This window comes from Cheilinus undulatus, linkage group 23 (genome assembly GCF_018320785.1).
Source record: "Cheilinus undulatus linkage group 23, ASM1832078v1, whole genome shotgun sequence".
Taxonomy (NCBI): Eukaryota; Metazoa; Chordata; class Actinopteri; order Labriformes; family Labridae; genus Cheilinus; species Cheilinus undulatus.
The window spans coordinates 5015959-5040677 of NC_054887.1; the positions used below are offsets into that span (position 1 = coordinate 5015959).

At 39.6% G+C, this 24719-nt stretch overlaps 1 protein-coding gene across 8 annotated transcripts in view; it reads right to left on the reverse strand.

Annotated features, from left to right (window-relative positions):
- Window positions 1-8147: 8147 nt before the first annotated feature.
- cald1a (caldesmon 1a) overlaps window positions 8148-24719 on the reverse strand; it is a 127210-nt gene continuing 110638 nt past the window's right edge. For 6 of the 8 annotated variants that reach the window (XM_041780505.1, XM_041780504.1, XM_041780501.1 and 3 more), the window contains 5 exons: window positions 24498-24638; window positions 24260-24355; window positions 20514-20582; window positions 15675-15711; window positions 8148-9666 (listed from right to left, as the gene is read on the reverse strand). In XM_041780505.1, coding sequence (XP_041636439.1) covers window positions 9653-9666; window positions 15675-15711; window positions 20514-20582; window positions 24260-24355; window positions 24498-24638 — 357 coding nt within the window. In that variant the 3' untranslated portion in view covers window positions 8148-9652. Of the gene's footprint in view, window positions 9667-15674; window positions 15712-20178; window positions 20231-20513; window positions 20684-24259; window positions 24356-24497; window positions 24639-24719 lie in introns of all 8 variants that reach the window. The other 2 variants (XR_005991554.1, XR_005991553.1) reach the window with 2 other exon arrangements.

Here is a 24719-nt window from a genome sequence, read left to right on the forward strand (position 1 = left end):
TACTTCTTCTTCATCAGCCATTGTTACTGTCTAACTTTAACAAAGAGAATTGCATTAAATTCATAAAAACATCAAGAAGGACTTTGATCGATTCACAACAGAGGCAGGATTTATTTTTAATGGACTTTCTTTTGTTTGAGAAAAGAAGTTTTAATACAACACACGGTGCACTCAGTTCTCTTGGGATCATTCTAATTAGTGCTGCTTCTGTTCATTTTTTTGTTTTAATGTCTCTCGCTGTGATTTGGACTGTTGTCTGTCCTCTTGATATATTCTTTTTTATCTTTCTGTTTGTAATATTTTTACAAGCCTTTGAGATTTCCCCCCCTCTCTGATAGATGGTTTGTTTCTGTCTTTCTCTTTTCTCGTTTCATTGCTTTTTTTTTAATCTCAGCAAACAACCAAACCAGCAACTACAAAAGACAAACCAAAAAAACCCTTGGCTGTACGCTGTAAGATTGGAGCAATTGTAGAATTTGAAATGATTCCACCATGGGCACTGAAAGCAGAGACCCAGGGCTTTAAACAGCTCCAGGCCTAATCCTCAGCCATTTCCTCTTGGCGCTGATCAAGGCTGCAGGCGGCCGGCTGGAGTCTGAGCAGCACTAGGGCTACCAGAGCTGCACGATTCCAGCACATCTGAAAGTCTATGCATGTCATATTAGCTCAAATATGTCGGATACTTTAAAGACAATTCTCCAGGTGCTTGAAAGACTTTAAAGTGGTATGCCACAAGAAATTTCCATCTTATCAAATGTAATTGAGTTTGATTTTTATATGCAGCAGCTGATGTTCTGTCAGAAAGGAAACGATTCGATCTGATTTCAAAGTTACATAAAATCAAGAATACCTGCTACATTTCAGTGTAGTGTACCTGTCATACTCCGAACTCCTCATCCAAATCACAGAAATATTGTGTTTCTAATGGAGTTTAGTTCTAACAAAACGCTTTCAGATGCTTGAGGGGAAGATGTGGTGAGAAAACTGCTTAAAGGCCATACTTGGGTCATTAGGAGCTGATCACTGAGTAATGAGGGTCACTTTATTTTCAGTATTTTATGTCCCTGTTACGTAATTTCTTTTTTGTAAAAGTAAACCTAAAATCCTTTCTCCCTTTATTTAGATAATAGCCTAAATATCTGGCTTGTGCCTTGCACAATGATTTTCATGATTGTCATTACTCACAGTCTAATAAAACCTCTAGAGGTTCTCCTAATCACTTATGATTATCCACATAAAAACATTATAATGTTCTTTTTTTTAAACTTTCTTTTTCTTTAACATTTATATGAATATACAACATTCAGGAGATGCTTTCATACATACACTTGACAGTCCATCCGTCTTTACATGACATTACTCTTTGTTTTGTTTTGTTTTTCTTGAGTCCCATGCTATAATTCTTAAATCAGTCCTGGTTAAAGGCCATTCCAGGTACATCTTTACATATTACATACACACAGATCCAAACTTCATTACATCTACTGCATCCAGATACACAGCTGTGATTACTTACACAAACCCAAGTCTACACAGTTATTACCCAAACATATCTTTCCAAATATTTACCAATATTTATACACATTCCCACACATAGTGTTGTGTTGTTTTTAACTGAACAAGTATTTATAAAAATACAAATAAATAAAAATGAAAATTAATTAAGATAAATAAAAATAGAGGAGCCTGAATTACTGGAGACCATTTTTCAAAAAGTCTGTCTGATTTCAACTGTAGCCTTGCTATATATTTTTTCCATTATCAATACATTTCTCAGTCTTTCTCTCCACTCTATTGGGCTAGGAGGTTGTGGTTTCAGCCAGGATGCTGTTATTGTTTTCTTTGCAATTAAAAGCACAATTTTCAACAAGTAAACCAGATCCTTATTGATTGGGTCTTCTGGAGTTATACCTAGTAGGAAAAGTGAAGCAGCCATTGTAAAGTTAAAGCCCAGAATTTGTCTGATTTACATAATAGTGGGTTTAACCTTAAATTATTATGTTAATCCAAGAATTAAATATATTAAGGCCTGTAAAAGTATTCACCCCCTTGGATGTTTTACCCTTTTACTGGTTTTAGAAATCAATCATGGTTGATTTAACTTAAGTTTCCTTACCAAAATACACCAAAAGACCTCCTTAATGTCAAAGTAAAGACAGATTTCTCCACTTATTGTCTTTGCAGCTTTCAGGGTATGCTTTGGGTCATTGTCTTCCTGGAAAAAATAAATCTCCCAAGCCGTAGTTCTCTTGCAGACTGAATGAGATTGTCATCCAGGATCCTTCTAGTTTTTGGCTGCTGAGATGCATCCCCACAGCATGATGCTGCCACCACCATGATTCACAGTGGGCATGGTATGTTTGTGGTGATCTCCACCAAACACAGCGTCTTGTCTGATGGACAAAAAGATCCATTTTGGACTCTTCAGACCAAGAACTTTCTCCCCACTTGACCATGGAGTCTCCTACTTGCTTTTTGGAAAACTCCGGTCCAGATTTAATCTGAGCTTTTCTTCAACAGTGTCTTTCTCTTTGCCACTCTCCCATAAAGTTTTGACTGCCAACAGTTGTTGTCTGCAGAGTCTCTCCCAACTCAGCTGTTGAAGCTTGGAACTCCTTTAGAGTAGTCATAGGTGTCTTGGTGGACTCTCTCACTAGTCTCCTTCTTGCACGCTCACTCAGTTTGGGAGGACGGTCTGATGTAGGCAGATTTACACATGTGCCATATTCTTCCATTTCTTCATGATGGATTTAACTGAAGCCGGGGGGATGTTCAGAGCCTTGGAAATCTTTGTATACATCCCCCGACTTATACATTTCAATCACCTTTTCTCCAAGTTGCTTGGAGTGTTCTTTTGTCTTCATGTTGCAATGGTAGCCAGGAATACTGATCAACCAGTAACTGGACCTTCCTGACACATGTGTCTTTATACTATAATCACTTTAGACACATCCACTGCACTCAGGTGATCCTCATTTCACTCACTGTGAGATTACTAGCACCAGTAGGCTGGACCTCTGTTGAATAAGCCAAATTATATCGACCATGGTTGATTTATAAAATCAACGAAAGGGTAAAATATTCAACTTTTTATAGGAAGAGTATGTTTTTGATCTATTTTTGTCTGTATGTCTAGCACTCATGTTTACAGCCGTGTAGGATGTGGGTTCACATGGCTCCACTTGAAACAATTGAAACTATCCCTTTAGAAAAACAAGAACACTGGGGTTGTTAAGGTCAAAGCCAAGGTTACATCCAAAGATTTAATCATTACATATCATCATTAGGTAATTTGAATATTAATATTCTGTAAATATCACCGACATTCTGGGACGTGATCATGTGCAACAGTGCCGTGGATCATGTTTTTTCCAAGGGCGTACATAAAACAGCTCATAAACACCAGTGTCAGAGCAGTAAAGGAGAGTGAGGGTCTATTTTTAAGAATAATAGAGTGTGCCTGCCTCTGAACAGGTGTGGAGCCGCTGCTGTAGACAATGGCTTTGGCTCACCTCGCAGAACTCGCAGTAAATCAATGAGCAGACAGGCTATTTTTGCTGCTGTGGTTTAGTCAGCTGCTGCTTGGGGAACATTTGTACAACCATACCTCTCAGGTCCATCTTGTTTTTAAACATATTCCTCAGGTTTTTTTTGTGACAGATTTTGTGTTAGGTGCTGCTGGGAAACAGAAAAATTAGCTTCACATGGTCTGGTCCAGCTTCTGTCCTCCTTCTGCTTGCCTCAGGTTCCAAGTCCTCTGCACCTTCCCGACTCTGCATACCGTATTTACACTTTCCCTGCATGCATCTGTTTCAGTTCTGAATGCATTTACAGTCCTGGTGGTTTTACTTGTGCCATCAGGTTTAGCAGCTGACGTCAAACGAGAAATATGAAGATGAGAAAGTGAAGAGAAAAGGAGAAATACCATCTGGTTGAAGAGAAGCACTGACTGGAAACCCAAAAGGAATTCGCAGTGGCTTGTCATGGCTGGGGTATCAAACGTGTATTTGCTTTAATGCATGCGGTCAGTCCCCGTCTGGCTGAAACTCTGTAATAACACACAGTCTGACAGTGGCAGGAATGTTGCGGGCGCTGCTTTCAGCATTAGGCCGCATTAAGGCAAAGCCCAAAGCATGCTACCGACAGAGCAGTCTCAGGGGTGAGATTAGCACCTTTTTCACCAGCGTACGCACCGCTCAGATCAGAATACATCAAAGAAAAGCCATCATAAAATCTTTAAGAGGCTACTTAGGCGACGTCTGAGCTGATTTGATTCAACATTTATGACTTTGTATGAGCAACAGACTGTCAAAGCACCAAGCAGGTTGTCTCACTTTTGCACAACTCATGTCAAATCTAATGAGCTACCACTTAAAAATGCTCAAAATGCACCCCAACACAATATGACATGTTATCAGACTTTTTGCTGTCATGCACCAAGAGGTCAAGCTCACATCTTACCTCCTTTATCCCCAAAGCAGAGCCGGGATTAGCAGCAAAATCAGGTCTTATTCTTTGACATCCACACAAAGACAAGTTCAATCATCCACCCCAACACAAAAAGCTCACTTAATACAGCCCTGTCTGTCATGTGACCACATATCTTTTCTATGACTGGTGAGGGTCGTCACTTCTATTGTTGGAGTCAGAAGATGAGTTATACCTGGAGAGGAATGTCGCCTTCAAGTGCTCCTCGCAATCTCCTGCATTCAGGGACAGAAATTGAAAAGACACCTTTCACCTCTTCAAAGTTATTTGGCGAGGAAAAACTATTGATTGTGAAAAGTTTGATAGGAGATTGTCAGAGTATATTTATATATTATATACGGTGTATTCAGACCTTCTTCACTTTTTCAATTTTTTTAAGTTTCAGCCTGATGCTACAGTAAAAAAAAAAAAATCATATTTATTCTCATTAATCTACACTAGGTACTCCATCATCACAAAATGAAAGCAGAATTTTAGAAATTATTTTAAATTTATTAAAAATAAAAACTGAAATATCACATTGGCATGAGTATTCAGTTGAAGCACCTTTGGCAGCATTTATAGTATAATGCAACAAGCTATGCACACCTGGACTGAGGAATTTTCTGCCATTCTTCTTTGTAAATCCTCTCAAACTCAGTCAGGTTGGATGGAAACCGTGCGACTAATTTTTAGGTCTAAGAGGGTGCGTTTCCATTAGCCTTAGAAATGTGAAATATTTGGGGTGCGCAGATGGTTGAGTGGTTTGAGGTGTGCACCATGTATGCAGGCGGCCTGGGTCCAAATCCCGCCTATGGCCCTTTACTGCATGTCTCCCCCTGCTCTCTTCTCGTCTATCCACTGTCCTCCTCTCTCTAACAAAGGCCCCAAAATATATATCTTTAAAAAAAAAAAAAAAAAAAAGAAATGTGCAACATCTAAATAGCGCAATAAAAAACTGGTAATGGAAACACCTGAATTTCGAAAGACCTCTCAAATATTGCTAAAAAGTTTTTATGCTTTCATGAGGAGGTTTTTCAGATGTTTCAGTATAGAAATATGTCACAAAAGTGCAATGGAAACACTTTTTCCCATTTGCATGTCACAGGACGTATCGTACGATCACATGACCAGTTCAACCCGAGACAAACATGGCACGATACGTGTGGACAGAAGAGGCCGAGACATTTCTGACCATCATACTTACACCCTTATACTTGGCTTTTGACAGACTTTGCCTCTGAACTATCATCTGTTGACTTCGGCTTTTGTTCAAAATTTCAAGGCAGCCTCTGTAGATGTAATCATAACTGTACCAACATGCACCCGGTTTGAGTGTCCAGCTTCCTTGCAGCAGAGTCTCACAAGATGAGATTTCACGAGAATTGCAAGGCTCATGCCCAAAACACTCTTTAATGGAAATACATTCAAAGTGCCATTACACTTAGTTGAAATTTTGGAAATATTGCTTTTATTTTGCAAAAAACTGTGATGGAAACGCAGCTCGTGATGTTCAATAAGATTCATGTCAGGGCTCTGGCCGGGACATTCACAGAGTTGTCCCTGTGTTTCTTGGTTATGTGACATGTTGGAAGGTAAACCTTCAGCCCAGTCTGAGGTCCTGAGTGCTGCAGAACAGGTTTTCATTGAGAATACTGCTTTGCTCAATTCAGCTTTTCTTCAACCCTGCTGCTGAAAAACACCCCCACAGCATGATGCTGCCACCACCATGCTTCACTGTTGGGATGGTGTTGGGCAGCGGTGCCTGCTAGCCTCCACACATGTTTAGAGCTGAGGCCAAACTGTTCCATCTTGGTTTCATCAGACCAGAGAATCTTGTTTCTCACAGTCTTAAAGTCCTTTGGGTGCTTTTCTGCAAAGTCCAAGTGGCTTTCATGCATTTTGCACTGAGGAGAGGCTGGCGTCTAGCCCCTTTGCCATAAAGTCCAGATCAGTGGAGGGCTGCAGTGACAGTTGTCCTTCTAGACCTTTGTCTCGTCTCCACACAGAATCTTTGGAGCTCAGTCAGAGTGACCATCACCTTTCTTACTAAGGCCCTTCTCTACAGCTCTTGGAAGAGTCCTGGTTGTGCCAAACTTCTTCCATATGTAAATTATGGAGGCCACTGTGCTCTTGGGAACCTTCAGTGCAGAAGGAATGCAAAGTGTTGTTGCAAATATTCTTAATACTTAAACTTATTTTTCAAAAATGTGCAAAAATCTAATATTTTCTGAATGTTCTGTATTACAATGGCCAACTTTTAATGCAGCCTCCTTCCAAATCTTGACTATGATGCAAGTATTCAAGTTGACACAGGGCTCATTAATGCAATGACTCTGACAGCACTTAAAGGCAACAAAGGACAAGGGCTGACAAGGTCTTGTTTCTAAGAGCTCGCTTTTTACAGAAGGCCAAATGTCTATGCTCAAGGCTAAATGTGAGACTAACTATTACAGTATTACTGACGGCAGCTGAAAGACTCAGAACATTTGACAGTTGTTTCCTATTTTGTCTTTGGGCTATACTTTATAAATGTAATATCACATGCTGTGCAAACAGCGTTGAGCTTCTTTCCACATTGTTCTGACATTTTGCCTTATTGCTGTAGAATCTGGACTCATCACTGAACAGAGCCTTCCTCTACAAAAGCATTACTCAACCCTGGTCAACCAAAGAGCAAAACTGTTGAAAAATACCTTTGTTAAAGCCACAATCTAAGTGATGAAAAGTGGCAAAACTGGACTAGTGGAAATAAAAAAATTAAAGGGGGCAATATGGTCAAAAAGCAACAAAAAAGGGTGAAAAGCAAAATTGGCATAAAATGTCAAGTACTGGGTGAAAAGTGACAAAAATGGGGGAGAAAAAGTGGCAGAAAAGGGCAGAAACTGGCAAAATTTGGGTGAGAAGTGACAAAAAAAAATGTGTTACAGGTGGCAAAAATGATCAAAAAGTGGTAAAAACAAGTGGAAAGTGATTAAAATGGGCAAAAAAACCCAGCAAAGAGTTGGTGGCTGGTTGCATGCAGTCTTTTTGGGATTGCCTGGGCAAAGATAAGTCAGTCAGGTCTATGGTTACTCAGTGCTGAGGGCTGAGGAAATACTCTTGGACACCCACCTCACGGCCTGGCTCAATCCAAATAATGCTGCAACTTGGTTTTGTGGAACACCAGCTTGAAGTCACCCTATTGCACTGGCCCTATCCAGATCGGTCAAACCTGGCATGCTACTGACCACTGTAGCATGGCCCGTGCTCACCTCAGGGTACCAGAGGCTCAAAAGAAGGATCAATAGGAACAGCAGAATAATCTGTTTGGCATTTTTCATGGAGGGAACCCACATACTCAGCTCTGCTGCTCATCCCACCAATGCATAATCCTTACAAATGTGGCATCATTTACAAGGGAAATAAACAGGCTTTCTAACAGTATAAGAAGTATTGCAAAGAAGCATTGTTACTAAGACAAAATAATCTAACAAACACTAATTTCTTTACTTGTTTGAGCTAAGGTTATATGTCCCCTTACAGGGGGAAATTTCCTGTCTTTTCTGAAATACTTAATACCAGCTGAGTATTTTTCCCAAATGGTTGCACACTGAAAAGTCAGGAATGACCCTTATATGTGTGTTTGATTGCTTCTAATTGTTTTCTAATGTGGAGCACAGAAGGAAACATAACACAGCTGAATACCTCAATGTCTTTATTGCTGTTGTTGAGTCATGGGTACAATGTTTTAAACATTCATCCAGTTGGAAACTGCCCACTTGTGTGACATTGGGAGTGCTTAGAGAGACTACAGATAGTGTGATTTGCATAGGCTTAGCGCTACACAAACAACAAGTGTCTGGTTAAACATGGAATAAAAGGAACATAAAATGGACACAAAGATGTAAAAAAAAGGGAGAACAATACGGCATTATGAAACCACTGTATTACAAAACAACAATGTCACATTACATCACACTTCAAAATGTTTTGGTCAAGCCCCCCTGCTCTTTTTCAGGGGCTGTGGAATGTGATTGTCAGACTTTTGAGCAGAAACATTGGTCAATTTAATGCCCCAGAAAACCGTCTTGCATTGTGCAAAAACTTTGAGAAGGAATGTGCTGCCTAAGGCCGTGTCAGTGAGGAAGAAACTCTTAATATACTGTGCTGCTTTGAGGCCATCGTGACTGTGCCTCTGCTGTCAGAAAGGCTTTTACTGCAATCATACGTCCAGAAGAGTTACATAGTGGTAAATATCCTTACGTTTCTTGCTATATGCTGTGGATTTAAAATCGAATGCCTTAATTTAAAAGCATAAGAGTGTGCATAGAGGCAGTAAAGAAGCTTCCTACATTAAAAAGCTACAGCTTTAAAGCAGCCAAGGCACCTTGTGCAACTGCTTGAGGAATGTCTGAAGATTTTAAAGTGAGTACAAAAGCTAAAAAACAGCTAGAAATATAAAAGGACATTAAAACATAAATAAAAAAAGACATAGTGGATTATAAAAGTCATAATGGCCTTCTTTGACACTCCATCATCTGCCTGTTTGTGAAAAGTTTCTGGATACAAATAGCAAAAACATTTTTGTTATGAGTATAAAGATGTTATATAAGATACAGTATGGTATTTAAAACATCACATGTGCTAACATATATTACTCAGACCATTGCTGCACTATTGGTAAGACATAATAAAAGTGAATTCAGCTAAATTCTAGAAGTGCTTATAATTCTATCCTGAACTGGTGAACATTGAATAAAATAGGAATGTGTGAAGCTTTTGCTTTAAATATAAATTATTTTTAAAAAATAGAGATGGAGGATGTACTGTCTGAGGGAGAGAACCGATTTCACCCATCTCTATGGAATGTGGAAGCTTTAATTTCATCTACTTGTCACCTAAAAAACTCTCAGATGAATCTAATTTTTGTTCTGGAAGGTTATAAAAGAGTAAAGTTATTACAAATGTCCCAATTTCACAGCATTTTGTTTCTTTTAGAAAGCAATAAAAGAAAAATCATTGTGCAAAGGCACTATACGTGGCAACCGTACAAAAAAAGATGCTGTTTCAGTACAGTGCTTGGACAGCGTCTCTGCCGTCCGCGGGGTCCTTCTTGGGAATGTGGTCTTTATGTTTTTTCCAGAGTCAAAAGGAAGAATCTCAGATTGTCGTGGTCCCCTGCTTTAGTGGCTCCTTCAAGACATTAATGTCCCATACCTGGTGAGAGGAACAACACAAGTCTGTCAGAGGCTTGACAACAAGACTGCAGACAGCTGGAGGTTCACAGCTTTGAACTGTGACACGGAGGGGCAAACGGAGCCACAAGCACAGCGATGACGTGTTGAAGTCATGCAGTTAACATGCAGTTTAAAGGCTGGTTGATGCTGCTGTTAAAGCCCCAGGCCTTACATCCAGAAGTCAGTTTGATTTTCTACGTTTCTGGGTTTTTTATTGTAACTGTATGAACAACTTTAACTCTGCTCTCCTGCCACGAGTCTGTGCTTGTTGCTCACTGCTCCAACTGGACCAGTCATAACTGGATGATCTACTGCAGGGATCATCAATTTAAAATGGTCGAATTAACATATTTGTGCACATCATTTTCAGGCTCTAATAGTGGCATCTATCCCTGTATCACAGCCCGCCACAAGGGGGCGATTGAGATATTTTAGCTGAATATTTCTGTGGCTGTCATGTTTTCCATCACTGCCGATATATTTTGTGATAAGTGTAAAACACACACAGGGAAATTGCACTCCAAAAATGCCTGAAACCAAAAGATATATATATAGAGCTATATAGATATATAGAACTTATCTGACATCAAGGCAGCGAAAGACACAGTAGGGACATGTTAATGTGTCCCAAACTACTGATACTAGCTACCTGCCAGGTAGCTCATTGGCTGTGGCTAACTGTAAGGGGCCAAGGGGCTTCTAAGCAGGTAGCTTTACAAGCCCTCAAGAGCTGGCTGCCAAGAAGCCCACCCCCACAGCATGATGCTGCCACCACCGTGCTTTGATCCCCTGACTTATACTTTTCAATGACCTTTTCTCTGAGTTGCTTGGGGTATCCTTTTGTCTTCATGGTGTAATGGTAGCTAGGAATAATGATTAACCAGTTACTGGATCTTCCACACACAGGAAAGTGGACAGAGTCAGAAACAGTGGCATCAGAGTGGGAGGGACAGGTGGGAAAGGAACCAGGGCAACCTGGACCGCCTGCGACCTAAACGCTAGGCCATCTGCACCTCAGTTTTTCAAGTATTTTCAAGAAAATTTGGGAGATATGTTCGTATATCCTGGAGAATTTCATCTGGAAAATGATTGGGGATTTCTACTTTAATACACTGAAAATTTCATAGACATTTATGGAAATTTCAGGGAAATTGCTATGAAAATTTTCTGTTTTTTTCATGTATATTTAGGAAATGTAGTGTTATATACTTTTAATTTGCTTTAAATATTTTTAGGTGTAATCAGGAAAATTTGGGTATTTTTATTCTAATTTTAGGATTTTTTTTTAAGGAATTGGCTTTGAAAATTTTCAGGTATTTTCATGTAAATTTGGGAAATGTAGTTATATATTTTTGGGAATTTGCTTTAAATATTTTTAGGTGTAGTCAGGAAAATTTGCAAAATATTTTTAATTTTGGGGAGTTTATTTATTTATTTATTTTTTGAAGGACTTGGCTTTGAAATTTGTTGATATTTCATGGAAAGTTGGGAAATGTTTATGTTAATGTTTGGGTATTTGAAGGGGTATTTGCTTGAAAGTTGTCAGGAATTTACATGGAATTGGGCGGGGAAATTTTACTGACATGTTCAGGCTTTATGATAACAGCTCAGATCTGAGGAGGTAAAATTAGAAGCATTATCAAATTTCATTACAAGGCAATCAATGAGAAAATAATGCTTTCCCCATTGGAAATAAGATGATCTGGCCTTGCTAGGAGAATCTGGTTTCAAATTAGTTTTTTTTTAGATATTTTAAAAATAAATAACACTTTCTAAAATTTGAGTCTCTGCAGACCATTTTCCTTGATTTGATGTGAGCCAAATTTGACCTACAACCGCCCCAATGCACAATAAAATATACACCCCTAAGAAGTATAACAATTCAAGAAAAATTCAATAAATGTGCCATTCAGCCCACTTTAGGAACTCACATTAGATTCTAAGGCTAAAACTGTGACATTAGGGATGTTTGTACTGCCGTCACATATCAACATAAGTCAGATTTGACACAAAAAGGGTTAATTCAAAGTCTTCTCTATAAAGACAGAGAGATTTAAATGTCCAAGTTCACTCTTTCCAAATGATTAACATTACTGAGAGCCTCCTCTTCGAGTGAAGCATGTGAGGAGTGTGAGGTTAATGTTTTCTGTCTGGTACTGTATGGTGTCAGTTGTCTGAAAGATGATGCAGGGAGCTCGTAGCAGCAAATAGAACAAATCCTCTGTAATCATGTGAGTTATCCTGTGATGGTGTGCTAATCTCAAACATCACAGTGATTAATAAAACTTACTATCCAGCCTGGCATGAACTCTACACCTCCAAAACTCTGAGAGGAAACACCACAGCCTGAATAAGAGTTGATAAAGCTGAAAGGTTTGAGTGGCGTCTCCATGGCTGTTAAACTGGTTTATAGAGGTGATACTGGTGCTCGTCTACGTGTCTGTGATCCTGTGCTCATGAGTGACAAAGACGTGTTTGGAATCCCTCAAGGCCGAAGCTTCTCTTCTGCCCATGAGGAACAAAAGAAGGCGGCGTCTGCGCTGAGATACGGTTCTAAAATAGTAAGCAATGTTTGACTGGCATCCTAAAATACTGTGGAGCAAAAGGCCAAAGGCAAAGTGAAAACATGGCTGGGTGGGCTGCGGTGGAGACAGTTACTGGTCCCGGGACACGTGTTGTCGAATAAATCAAAGAGGTGGTGACGACACGGTAAACTTTATGAGAAGGTCAAAGCAGCAAAAGTTACTGTACTGCCATTAATATATATTTCCTGATAATATTCATAGGAGAAAATATTAATATCTGGTTTTAGACACTTGAATTAATGTTGGTAGTGGGACTTAAGCTTGTATAAGCGTTTTTCTAGTCATATGACTACTAAAGCATCCAGATCACACCTATCCATCCACTCTACACTCACATACTGATGGCGAACGCTGCTATGTAAAGTGGCCATCACTATTAACTAATGCCATTTATTCACATTCACCAGTTACTGATGCAGAAGTGGGACTAAACTGGGATTGTGTCCTCCAAAGACCCACCAAAGTGTGAATGCAGAAGGTAAAGACTGAACCTCTAACTCTTACTGCTGAGAGGGTTGGGATCTTGCTTGTTTATATTTTATACTACATACTGTTAGCGCGTTAGCGATCGATCACAGTTCCATACTTGAAGTCACTGAGCTCTTCAGAACGACCCATTCAGGATCACAAATGTTCGGAAATGAAGACTGCATGGATAGGTGATGATTTTATACACCTGTGGCAACAGGTCTGATTGGAACATCTGAATTCAACAATTAACAGGTGTGCTCAAATACTTTTGTCCATAAAGTGTATGAGAAGGTAAAAGGTTAAATAATTACATTATAATCATGACATAACATACATGAAAACCTTATCAAATGTGCATTAATAAAGGTAGTTTTGATGATGCATAAATGTCTGTTGGGGGTCAGGAAGTGAGGACAGCCATTAGAAATAAAAGTTTGCACATTAAAGCTCTAATAGACCTGTATGTTGAAATTATCATCAGAAAATTTCTACATACATTGAGTACGATCCCGACACTTTACAAAAAAGGGATCTGGCGTGAAGGCATAAATATCCTAAATTATTCAGTCCTGCAGACCTTCAATCATAATCTATCCAGATGAAGGGAGACAGGAGTCTAGAGCAGGAGTACATTTGCACAAGGGACAGATTTAGTCTCGACTCTGGGGGCCGAAATTTCAAATAAACAAACATAAAATAGATACTTTGGTCTAATTAACATATTATTGTATTAGAATTTTCTTTCAAAATGCAGGAACCTTTTATGCAATATGTGTGAGATCTATCCATATTATCTATAACGCTGCAAGCCACAGAGACAGGCCTGCCCACAGAATATGCAGGACCCCTGAAAATCCCAGAGAAGGGGCCCTCCCCAGTTGTGATTTAGCACCAATATTAGCTACTTTTTGACAATTTCAACCCAATTTCACCATTTCATTTGGCCATTTCTGCAACTTTTTTGCCACTCTTAACCCATTTTTGACAATTTGGCCACTTTTCGCCCATATAGCCTCTATTTAACGCATTTTCACTACTTTGCCAGGCTATTTTTGCTATATTTTTTGCCACTTTAAACCCATTTTGATACTTTTGCCTCTAACCAAATTTTTATTATTCTTCAGCCCCTTTTAAATCACTTTTAAATCGTATTTTATCCCCTTTGTGCCACTCTTTTATCCATTTTTGCCATTTGTTACCTATTTTTGCCACTTTAACCCCCTTCTCATGACCTTTTTGCACCGTTTTTGCCACTTTAAACCCATTTTTTTAATAATTTTGCCCACTTTTCCACTTTCACCACTTTTTCTGCCAATTTTTGTCTTTGTGCCACTCCACAACCCATTTTGCCATTTCTAACCCCCTTTTCACCACTTTTACTGCCAATTTTTGCAACATTTCTGCCAGTCTTAACCAGACCACTTAAACCAAAACAAATCAAATTTTAGTCATTCTAAAACTATTTCAATATTGATTGTTTTTGGGGTGGATTTAACAGCTGCTAATGATCTTCTGGGGGCCAGATAGGAGGCTTGGGGGGGCCTGATATGGCCCTCGGGCTGCTACTTGATGATCAATGGTCTAGAGGGATCTTGTGCTGAGCTAAGAGGTTAGCTGAGTCCCTCTGAAACATAAAAACATCCTAATTTTGTGGTCCACCACAGTAAGTATGCTTCAAACATGCTTTTCATTCAAACAGGGATGTACTATCAGCTGAGTAATGGTGTGCAGTTCAAGAACGAGCCTGTTCTACTAAATGGTTCTTTCACATTAGCCACTGCTGACTCCCATTTAAGTGTCAATTTCCTTTCCTCTATTCTTTTTCATTATTTCATTAACATTTAAAAAAACAAAGTGGTACCAAATATAGAGCTGTTTGGGAGCCAAACATCCAGCTATACTGAGATGAGCCGAATGATCTGGATCTCTGAAAAGAGACAGATTTCCCATCACGAGTGAGACTTGACAGACATCAGCTGAGGAAACACGGGTGGGACCAGAGTTTAATAAGCTAAACCACAGATAAACTGGACTGAACCAAACCGCTTTGTAGAACCAGAGTGTTGAGGCTTTTTCCCTTCCTGCCTGCTGCTGTTTCACTTTTAAACTTGTTTTTTTTTTTGCCTGATTTTTTCACTACTTTTGGGACACAAAATGTAGCTTAGATTCAGAATGTTTTTATTTTCACACTTCCTGCTTAGCCTGTAAGTCCACTGAAAATTTCATTCTGTTGATTTTAATGTGGATTTATATTTTAACTGGCCATGCTCCAAAGTTTTGGGAGAGTTTTTTCCCTCAGTCACTGGAAATAACTGTGTAAAGGGTGCATGCTGTCACTGTTTGGTAAAAACCATCACATTCTATTGCGGTTATTTTTCATGTTTTTTTGATTCAATTAAAAGATTGAGCACTCCTGCGTGGGTTTAGAAAATCCCCTGCTCTTTGGTTTCTGGGGCAGTGGAATAAAAAATAGAACAGAAAAACATGCAAAAAATAAACCCCAAAAACATAAAAAAAAAAACCTGTGATTTAGAGAGTAGATGACTTACACTTTTCTTTTCCTCAAAGACTAAAGCTGTTTTTCTTTAGATCTTGACTTATTTACCATGTTATCTTTGGAAAATAATACTGCTCTTTTCAATGATATGGTGTTATTTACTTCATAGCTAGAGAAAATGGCAACTTAAATGTACTTAAGACATGAATACGGATCAAAATAAATGGATCCATGATCTCTTGGGGCTTGTGCAAAAAAGGTAGTACTGCTTTGCTTTTGGATAGAACAATTCTGAAGTCTGCAGCCTGAATAATGAGGTTTTAAAGCCACAGTTTCCGTGTCACTGCAGCATGCATGCCCACAAACTTATTATAAAAACACATTATCCAGTCCTGCAGAAACAGTCTGATACATCTTGTCGTCGTAAAAACTCACCGTTAGCAACTGATTTGGTCTCTCCTCTGCCCGCCACCTGCAAGACATGACAACAGAAAGGTTAAACAGCACAAAATATGCAGAATGTGCAGTACTCCCACTTCTGCAGCCGAACTGCTCAGCGCTGCTTCTCCTCCCACACTTTCACCTTTCCTGCCTCCTCAGTCCGTCCGGATCTCCCTCACAAGTTGTTATCCTGCTCGGCTCGCCCTCCCTGACATCACAGCATAGCAGGATTAGCTAATGACAAGTTTGTTAACCACTACCTTTCCTGTCCAGGGTTTTTCTTACGTCAGCACAGACCGCCGCCTGCTGCCCTCCAACCCTAATACTGACTGTGGTGGACCACAGCCTCCAAGCCTGCAGTGCAGCTGCCGGCTGCAGGAACTGCTAGGGTAGGAAACAAGGAAGGAAGGAAGATCTGAGGTAGGTCTTTCATGTCTGCAGCCCTTTTTCTATATAAATACAGATAAGATTCATGCCACTTAGTCAGGCATGTTTAGAAATCAGAGGTGATAATAAGGATTCAGTCCCGTCAAAGTGACACAACACAGCAAGGCGTCCTACTCATAAAAGCGGCTGTAAACATTTCTCCATTAAGGCAGTATAAAGTCAAGTGAAGTCTGCCTGAGAGCGGTGATTTGTGGTGGAGAGAAGAAAGAGCGGTGATGTGATACAGCCATGTGTGTAAAGCATTCAGGCTGCAGTTGGACAACATGCACACTGTTAAAGTTTTTTATGACGCTGAATTTACACTAAACTGTAATCTTCTGGATTCTGTCGAGTCGGCTTTTACAAGTTATGAGTGTTAATGGAGTCAACGGCGTAATCCTTTAAAATGGGCTTTGTTGATATGCTCACTTTGTTTCCTTTTATTTTACAGCACTTAGAACATCTGGACGACATGCTTTACAAGTTAGGAGCTTTATTCCTTATTGCCTCGTGTGCATTTGGGAAAGAAAGTAAAGTTGTTGCTCAGTATTTGCTAAACAAACCTGGCTCATAATGCTGCTATATGGATCTGTTTAATTATTATGACTTTAGTTGGTCTTTAATCGAGCCTTATTATTATTATCAGTGCAGTTTTAAAGCTCCTCTGAAGAACTCACCATAAAATACAGTATTTAAAACACACTTTCAGAACAATTTTTCCACTTACAAGTGAATGCATCTTTTATTCTGGTGTTACCATTATACCAGCTGCCACCATCGCTCTCGCTATACAAGATTGTGCATATTGCAAATGGTTGTTTCACTGCTGAAAGGCTGGCAATGCCACTTTTTAACAGCTTTTCCTCTCATTAGGTCATTATCCTGCATTTACACAGTGCACAGATAGTGTTTTTGCACTAGTGTGACTTCTAATCTGGGTTTTCTGGTAATTTTGAGTTGATTTTGGTGGAGCTTTGTGTCTTAATCACTTGTTTATTCATCTGAACATTAGGAGTGTAATGGTGTTTGTATTTGTCCCAAACCATCATATTTCAGGGTCATTGTAAAGTGCATGTGGTCACACTAGGAATACATCTGAATAGAGAAAAAAGGTAATTGCACATGATAGTTTTTGCACGCCAATATAGGTGGCAGCAACACCTGTAACTGTTGTTTAACAACTAACAGAAGAAGAATCAGATGCAACAAAACATATGAAAACCATATGCAAAACCATTTTCAAAAGCAGCGGAGCTACTGGACCCAGGGTTTTCTTTTCTTCTTTAAACAGCCTCTGGATGTGAAAGCAGGGAGGCTCCAATACAACTACCCATCCAGCATTAGTCTGGGTTCTTCACTCGGTCATGATTTTGCATGAGTAACCGCTGCACCAGCAACTATTTTCTGGTGTCATGACACACTTCATGGACCATAAATATAATACATTGCTCTAAAATGCATGTTTTTGGTTTGCAATTTTACACTACAGGCTGTACAGAAATAACACTAGATGGAACAAACAGTAAGATTCACTACTGTCAGTTAGGAGTAATATTGAGGAAAGGTAAACTGAGGCGCAAACCAAACCCTGACCTAGTAATCAGTGTTAGGTAGGGTTACTTCAAAAGTAACTTATCCCATTACAACATAACAAGCTGAAAAATGTTACTTGTGAAGTTATATTGTTACCTACTTGGAAAAGAAACACATTGGAGTACTTTAATAGTGCCAATAATCAATGCTCTTTAGCTACATTTTCCACAAAAGTCAGTTGTAAAAATGCATGTAGCTGACTGTAAATCCAGCCATCTTGGCCTATCCTCGTTTACAGCCCATAATCACTATCTCGGCAGCTTCATAGCAGAGTAACAGACAGAACAGACATGATAACCTTTACAGATTTTTATATGCTCAGAATTCGGCAGCAAACTGCAGAGGCATACCGTATTACGCAGAGGCTGTGTGCTAACATGCTACTTTCATTATGATTTTCTCTTAACCTTGCAGATGAATTTACTACACTGTCATCAGGCTAATCCATCTTGAAAAGCTCCAATCCACACCGAAAATGGTTCTGACCAATCAGCGTCATTCAAGGGGAACAAGACGGTAGGCGGGGTCAAGTAGTACTGGAAGCCTCCAGTGTAGCGGTTAGCTTAGATGTTGTTATAGTAATACAAAAGTTTTATTAAAAATACACCACATTTCTTTTTAATATAAAGAGCAATTAACATCACTGAAAGCTTTTCCTGACAGATCCTGACAGAAAAGATGCTGTTTTTCTTCTCCTGACCTGCTTCTGCATGAATTTGCGATTGTTACGGGTGGGGTTGAGTTGTCCTGTCAGTCGGTGTATACAACGGATACGGCTATGGAAGCAATAAGCTCTGGCATGAAAGGCCATCGATATGCTCCAATGTTCCTTACAGCGGTGCTAGCCTGTATAGCTCAGGTTAGCATTGATGCTGTGCATGTCTACTACTTCATTTTATCATGTTGCTCTGATTGGTCCATCATGAATGTGAGAGACAGAACATTTGTCCTTGCAAAAATCTTTTGAAAAGTCTTGCCCTTCCCAAAATTCTTTGTACGGGAGATTTCCCAGATCAGTGAAAAATATTTATGCATACTATGGATATATTAAACAGTCTATCTGGTGTGTCAGGTAAATTTCTGTCCAAAAATTCAGAATAATGGGGCTATTTTAACAGTGTAATTCCGTCTTCTCTGCTATATTTCTAGCTGAATGCGCTAGTTATGCATACATACTGAAAAAGTTGTGTTGACCTCACATTGACATACTGATACCTGCCAACATGAAGGAGACAGATATTGCTGCAGCTGAGACCTCTCACATACACACCTCTCTCCTCCGTCCCCTGTCGGTGGGAATTTGCGATGGCAAGCTAATTGGAAATTATTGTTTTACATGGGTGGGTTAGGGTTATGGTATTTTGAGTTAACCATGTAGTTTGTTTAATGATGAGTTTTTAACCCCAGCTTACATCTAAATATAAATATGCACGAATGTATTTATAACCAAGTATGATGTCTTATTTTAACATGAAATAAAACTTTAAAATGTACGTGAAAGTACTTTTTTATGCAATTAGATACAATGTTTTCTTTTGAAAATTCGAAGTATTTCCTCTTGAATTAATATGAGATATAAACATACAAAATTTACCCACAATGGGACCAGGCGTGATGTTTTATTTTGAAAATTAGAAGTACCTCCTCTTAACTTGATTAAAAATATGAATATAAACCAATCATAGTAAAGAAACAATGCAACCAAAATTAGAAGCTCATGAACTAGCCAGGTATGAAGCAATGTGATCTTTTATTTTGAAAATTAGAAGAGCATGGTGTGACTTCCTAGAGGTCTGTATGTGAGAGGCTGTATCAGAGAGGTCTCTGGGCTGCAGCTGTACACTCTTGACATGGAGGGGAGAAACAGAAACAGTGCACATGCTTTAGGGATTTTCTCTTTTCCAAGTTAATAACAAAGTCCTAGAGCTGCAAAGCTAACATGATGCATTACTTATTATGACAAAAAGTAATCTAAATATCCCAATGGATCACTTTGAGGCTGCAATGAATTTGCAAAAACCAAGTAAAAATGTAAGTTCCCATTTCTCTTAATCAATCTCTGTTGTCGATCCACTATTAATTGATTTGATTTATTTTTGTGGGGCATCTGTAGCCATGAATCTAGTGCCTACAAAATCAGCCAACTGTTTACCACATTTTGTGTGTAGGCAGGTGGAGGACGAGCTTTGTTTTGCATGTTTTGCAAGAGCAGTTCTAAACAAATTCAAACTGATTGATTGATTGAGAGTGCGGAGGAAATTAGAGGAAAACCATCCAAATGTAAGACATGTTTGTCAAATTATTAGCATATAATTCTGAGCTGATTATTATTTTTCTGATTAAACAGAGTGGCAGTGTCCAACCACAGCAGATCAGAGCGCAGCTTTGCCAACAACATAGAGCACAAAAAAAAGCTGACAGCAGCGTGAGCTCACTCTGTGATAAGCTTTGAAGAAACGTGGAACAATAACTCTTTTACCTCTCCAGGATTATTCCAGATTAAACGGCGAGGTCAACTAGCTATGAGAGTTCTTTAAAACAAAGCAAACAGAAGAAGTGATCGTGACTCCCATTTCTGCGATAGAAGGGCCGCAGTATCATGAGATTAGTTTAATATTCTTCTGACAACGGCTGGAAAAGCATGAAAAACCACGGGGAAGCCGTCCAAGACCACAAACCAATTTGGCACAGTTAAACCTTCATCTGGAAACACTCCAGTATGTGCAGAGCTCATTTGGAATTTCCAAAACGGGCGAGACTGGTACATTTTTCTAACGCTCCATGAAGAGAGGCTTTCAGAGGGATTACAGTTACCTTGGTTGGAGAGGCTCCTTTGTTTTCCCATAGACTCCTCTTGTTGGTGACATCAACGGGCTTCAGGTCCTGTCACACAGACACAGAAAACAAGGCATCATATCAGCCATGCTCGCTGCTCTGCATTCGTCTGTCAGTGTTAAAGTGCATTGTGACAAATGGCGGAGCACCTGAGTGGAGAGAGGAGGAATGAAAGAGAACTTGAGCAGAGAGAGCAAAGGTTGACAGACACTAATGAGCAGAGTGCTGCTTGTCAGGAGGAGGTGGAAAATAGCACTCTTACCACGAGCCTGAGGCAATTACCTTAAAGATACTCCATCACAATGCAAAGTCAAATTCAGCTAAGAGCTTTTAATATTGTGACACCAGATAACAGGCATGTATGCCAAATGCTTCTGATAATGAACCACTTTGAAATTTGTGCTCCCTTTCACATCCTCAGCCTCCTGTCTTCTTCAGTAAAAACCATAATCCCTCCTGCATGGAAAGCTCTAACATAAATATTTGGGTGAATATAGGTAGGAGTGATGAGAGGTGAGATAATCTGGCATGGAGCCATTCGCCTGATAATGGAGTTTGCTGCCTGCCTGCTAGAAAAGCTTATGATAAGCTTCAGATAAAATGCTTAAGAGACACTGTTTACCAAACAGATGCCAACTCTAAAATATCCACATGTCCTCTGTTTGTGTTGTATGACTTGTGTAAGAGTGCACAGCTTTATAAGCTGTTATTTTTTACTCTTTATGGCCACCAGGTGGTGCCAGACAGATGCTATCTCCACTTGAGCAGCGGGGCTGCATCATAGGAAAATGACTGTATGAAAAATAAGCATTACAGGACATTACCAGCATCCAAGTACAATAACAATGAAATAACTTCTATTACAAAAGAGGGGGATTACATGCTTTTATGAATAATGTCATGGTTTGGCAAAACCACAGTCCCCATGAAGAACTGAGTATTTGCAGAATCTGTTTTCATATGGCAAGCATGTCCAAAACTCACTATACTCCTACTACAGATACATATTTAACACTTAATAGGACATGGAACCATATATGGTCACTGTAGCTGACTTCCTGCACAAAAGTATTCACCCCCTTTGATGTTTTACCCATGAATTGAATTTCTAAATCAATGGTCAATATAATTTGGCTTTTTCTACATAGTTATGTCAATGAAACAAACATAAGTGACTGCATAAATATTCAGTATTTAGTAGACACACCTTTGGTTGCAATCACAGCTCTGAGTCTGTGAAACTGGTCTCAATCAGGCTCAAACATCTGGACAGTTTTACTCCATTCTTCTTTGCAAAACTGCTCAAGCTCTGCCAAGTTGCACAGGGACCAGGTGCGAACAGACTAAAAAATATGTCCTCCAGGATTCTCCTATATTTGCAGCATTATTTTTAACTTCTACCTTTACAAGCCTTCCAGGGCCGGCTGAGAAGCATCCCCACAGCATGATGCTGCCACCTCCATGCTTCACAGTGGGGATGGTGTGTTTGTCTGATGGCCAAAAAAAGCTCTCTTTTGGTCTCATCAGATCAAAGAACTTTCCTCCACTTGACCATGGAGTCTCCCGCATGCCTTTTGGTGAACTCTAGTCCAGACTGAATCTGAGGTTTCTCTTTGCCACTCTCCCATAAAGCTTTGACTGGTGAAGAACCCGGCCAACAGTTGTTGTCTGCAGAGTCTCTCCCATCTCAGCTGCTGAAGCTTGGAACTCCTCCAGAGTAGTCATAGGTTTCATGCTCCTTCATTTCTTGATGATGGATTTAACTGAACTCTGGGGGATGTTCAGTGCCTTTGAAATGTTTTTGTCTCCATCCCCTGACTTATTCTTTTTTTTTAATAATTCCTTGGAGTGTTCTTTTGTCTTCATGGTGTAATGGGAGCCAGGAATACTGATTAACCAGTGAATGGACCTTCCAGACACAGGCGTCTTTATACTCACACAGGTGATCCCCATTTCACTAATTGTGAGACTACTAGCCGCAATTGGCTGGACCTCTGTTGAGGTGCAGTGGTTAATTTGACTAATCTAAAGAAAATTTTAAGGGATAATCAACCAAACAGGAGTGATTTTTGGTAAGTTTTCCAACCTTAAAACAGTTTCTTTACACTTATTTGGTTTGTATTAATTATTATTTTTACTGTGGGCCTTATCAATGCTGAAATTCTCTTAGTAAGCCATGTTATAACACCATTACTTTATCGAGGTGCAGCATGTTGACCTTGGTTTTCACCATAATAATGTAAAATATCAATAAAAGTGACAAGTAAAAGTACAAAAGTCATGGGGTGTTCACCAATAATATTCTTGGGCTTAAATGTTGAATTTCCAAGTATTTCAATGATTGGCCTGGAAAAAGTTAAGGCTTTTAAAGTATTGAGATCGAAACCTATTTTTTAAGTCATATGAAAAAAGATAAATAAGTAGGACAGTAGCATGCCAGTTACTGTCCTTTCCAATGCCTGTATGAGTTTCATCTGCTTCATGCTTCATGTGAATAAATGTAACTTTAACTGCAAAAACTCACATCAAAGTGGGTGTTTTTGTCTCATTTCTATTAAAAATCCTTTCTTATGTTTTGTGCACGCCTCATTCTTCTGAAAACCGATGTTGAAATTCTTATTTCAAGATATTACATGCCAAAAATGAGGCCTGAATTGAGTGAAAAATCTGCAAATGAGACGAGAAAATTGGACTTGAGTGTCTTCAAAATAGACTTGCTTCTGTTACTACTTCTCCCTTCAAGACTCTTAACAGGGACATTTTTCTTGCCTTACTGTTAGACTTTTGTTTTTACTTATTGCAAGCAATTCAGTCCTTCAATTTTAGCTTTGAAAAAAAATCAAATCAAGCTGTTCAGTTAGACTATTCAGGGGAATGTGGTTTGTACTCACAGTGTTAGGTGACTAAGAGTCTGAAAAATTCAAAATTAAGTTTATTCCAACTTAAGCCTGATTTATACGTCTGTATCAAATTCAGGCATAGCATAAAACATAGGTCCACAAAGCCCCTGCAGAGGCCCTACACATGTGGTCATCTTGCAGCTCAAAAATGCAACAAAGCATGGAAATGATGCAGACCGAAAGCTCTGTGATCGGTCTGCTGGGAAGCAGTGGTGACTACCAGTCTGTGAGCATGTCTACAGGCGTCTACTGGTGTTAAATAAATGGCTGCACATGACTATTAGAAAATCTGAATCTACTTGCTGGCATTTGAAAATATCAGACGTGCATTTCCTCATCAGGGGCTGACAATGCAAAATATTCCTGATTCAGCAGCTGTACTCTCCGTCTCCTCCGATGTCTCATCTCTTTTCTTCTCTGCAATAACTGCGGTTTAATCAGCTCCTGCTCAGTATAAATCAGCTCTAACTCTAACATAATACTCTAGGTTCCAGTTAACATGGTTTCCTATACACATAGCTAAAGAAATGGTATTAAAATCACACTAAAAAGTAGCATTTAAAGAAGTACCGCAGGAGGACGTGGACACAGTTTTACCGGTAATAGGAATACAGTGAGGGTAGTTTGAATGGTTTGATTGAAAGCATATTCCTGGCTTTTAAAGTAGATATATAAAGCATGGCTATATTAACATCAAACATGCTGATATAAATCTCCTTAGTAAAACCCTCTGAGTTATGCAGGTGGCTGTATGAATTTCTCCTCAGGCCCTGAGCTGACGCTGCATGAGCTGCAGTGACAAGAGTTTCCACAGCAATGACCTACCGTTGGCCTTCCTCCTGACGTCTTGCCGCTCTCCGGGGTTTTATTCAGCCAGTCGTTGATGCGGCCTGCCACGCCTGTCTTCATCACAGCTGCTTCCTGTTTGGATAGGGTCAAAGGTCATCTGATCGTAGTTGTCATCAGCACCAGGGCTGAGCAGGAAGTACCAGTCTCTTTCCTCTCTCTCTCTCTGCTTCAGTCACACACTAAGTCCGATCAACTTTCTCCTCCGCCGCCTTACCTTGAATGTGCTCCCGCCACTTCCAGGCGAGCTGAAGACGTTGCCTTTCTCCCACATGCTCTTGATGTTTCGTATGCTGTCGGTACCCAGGGGCAGATCCACGGCTCCGGAGCGAGGGGATCGGGACTCCTTGTTCTCTCTCTGAGGAGACAAAGTGAAAGCTTTAAAGTGGTGACAAGAGTTAAGGGATGGCTGCTTGATAAATCCTCAGTCTTTCCGTTC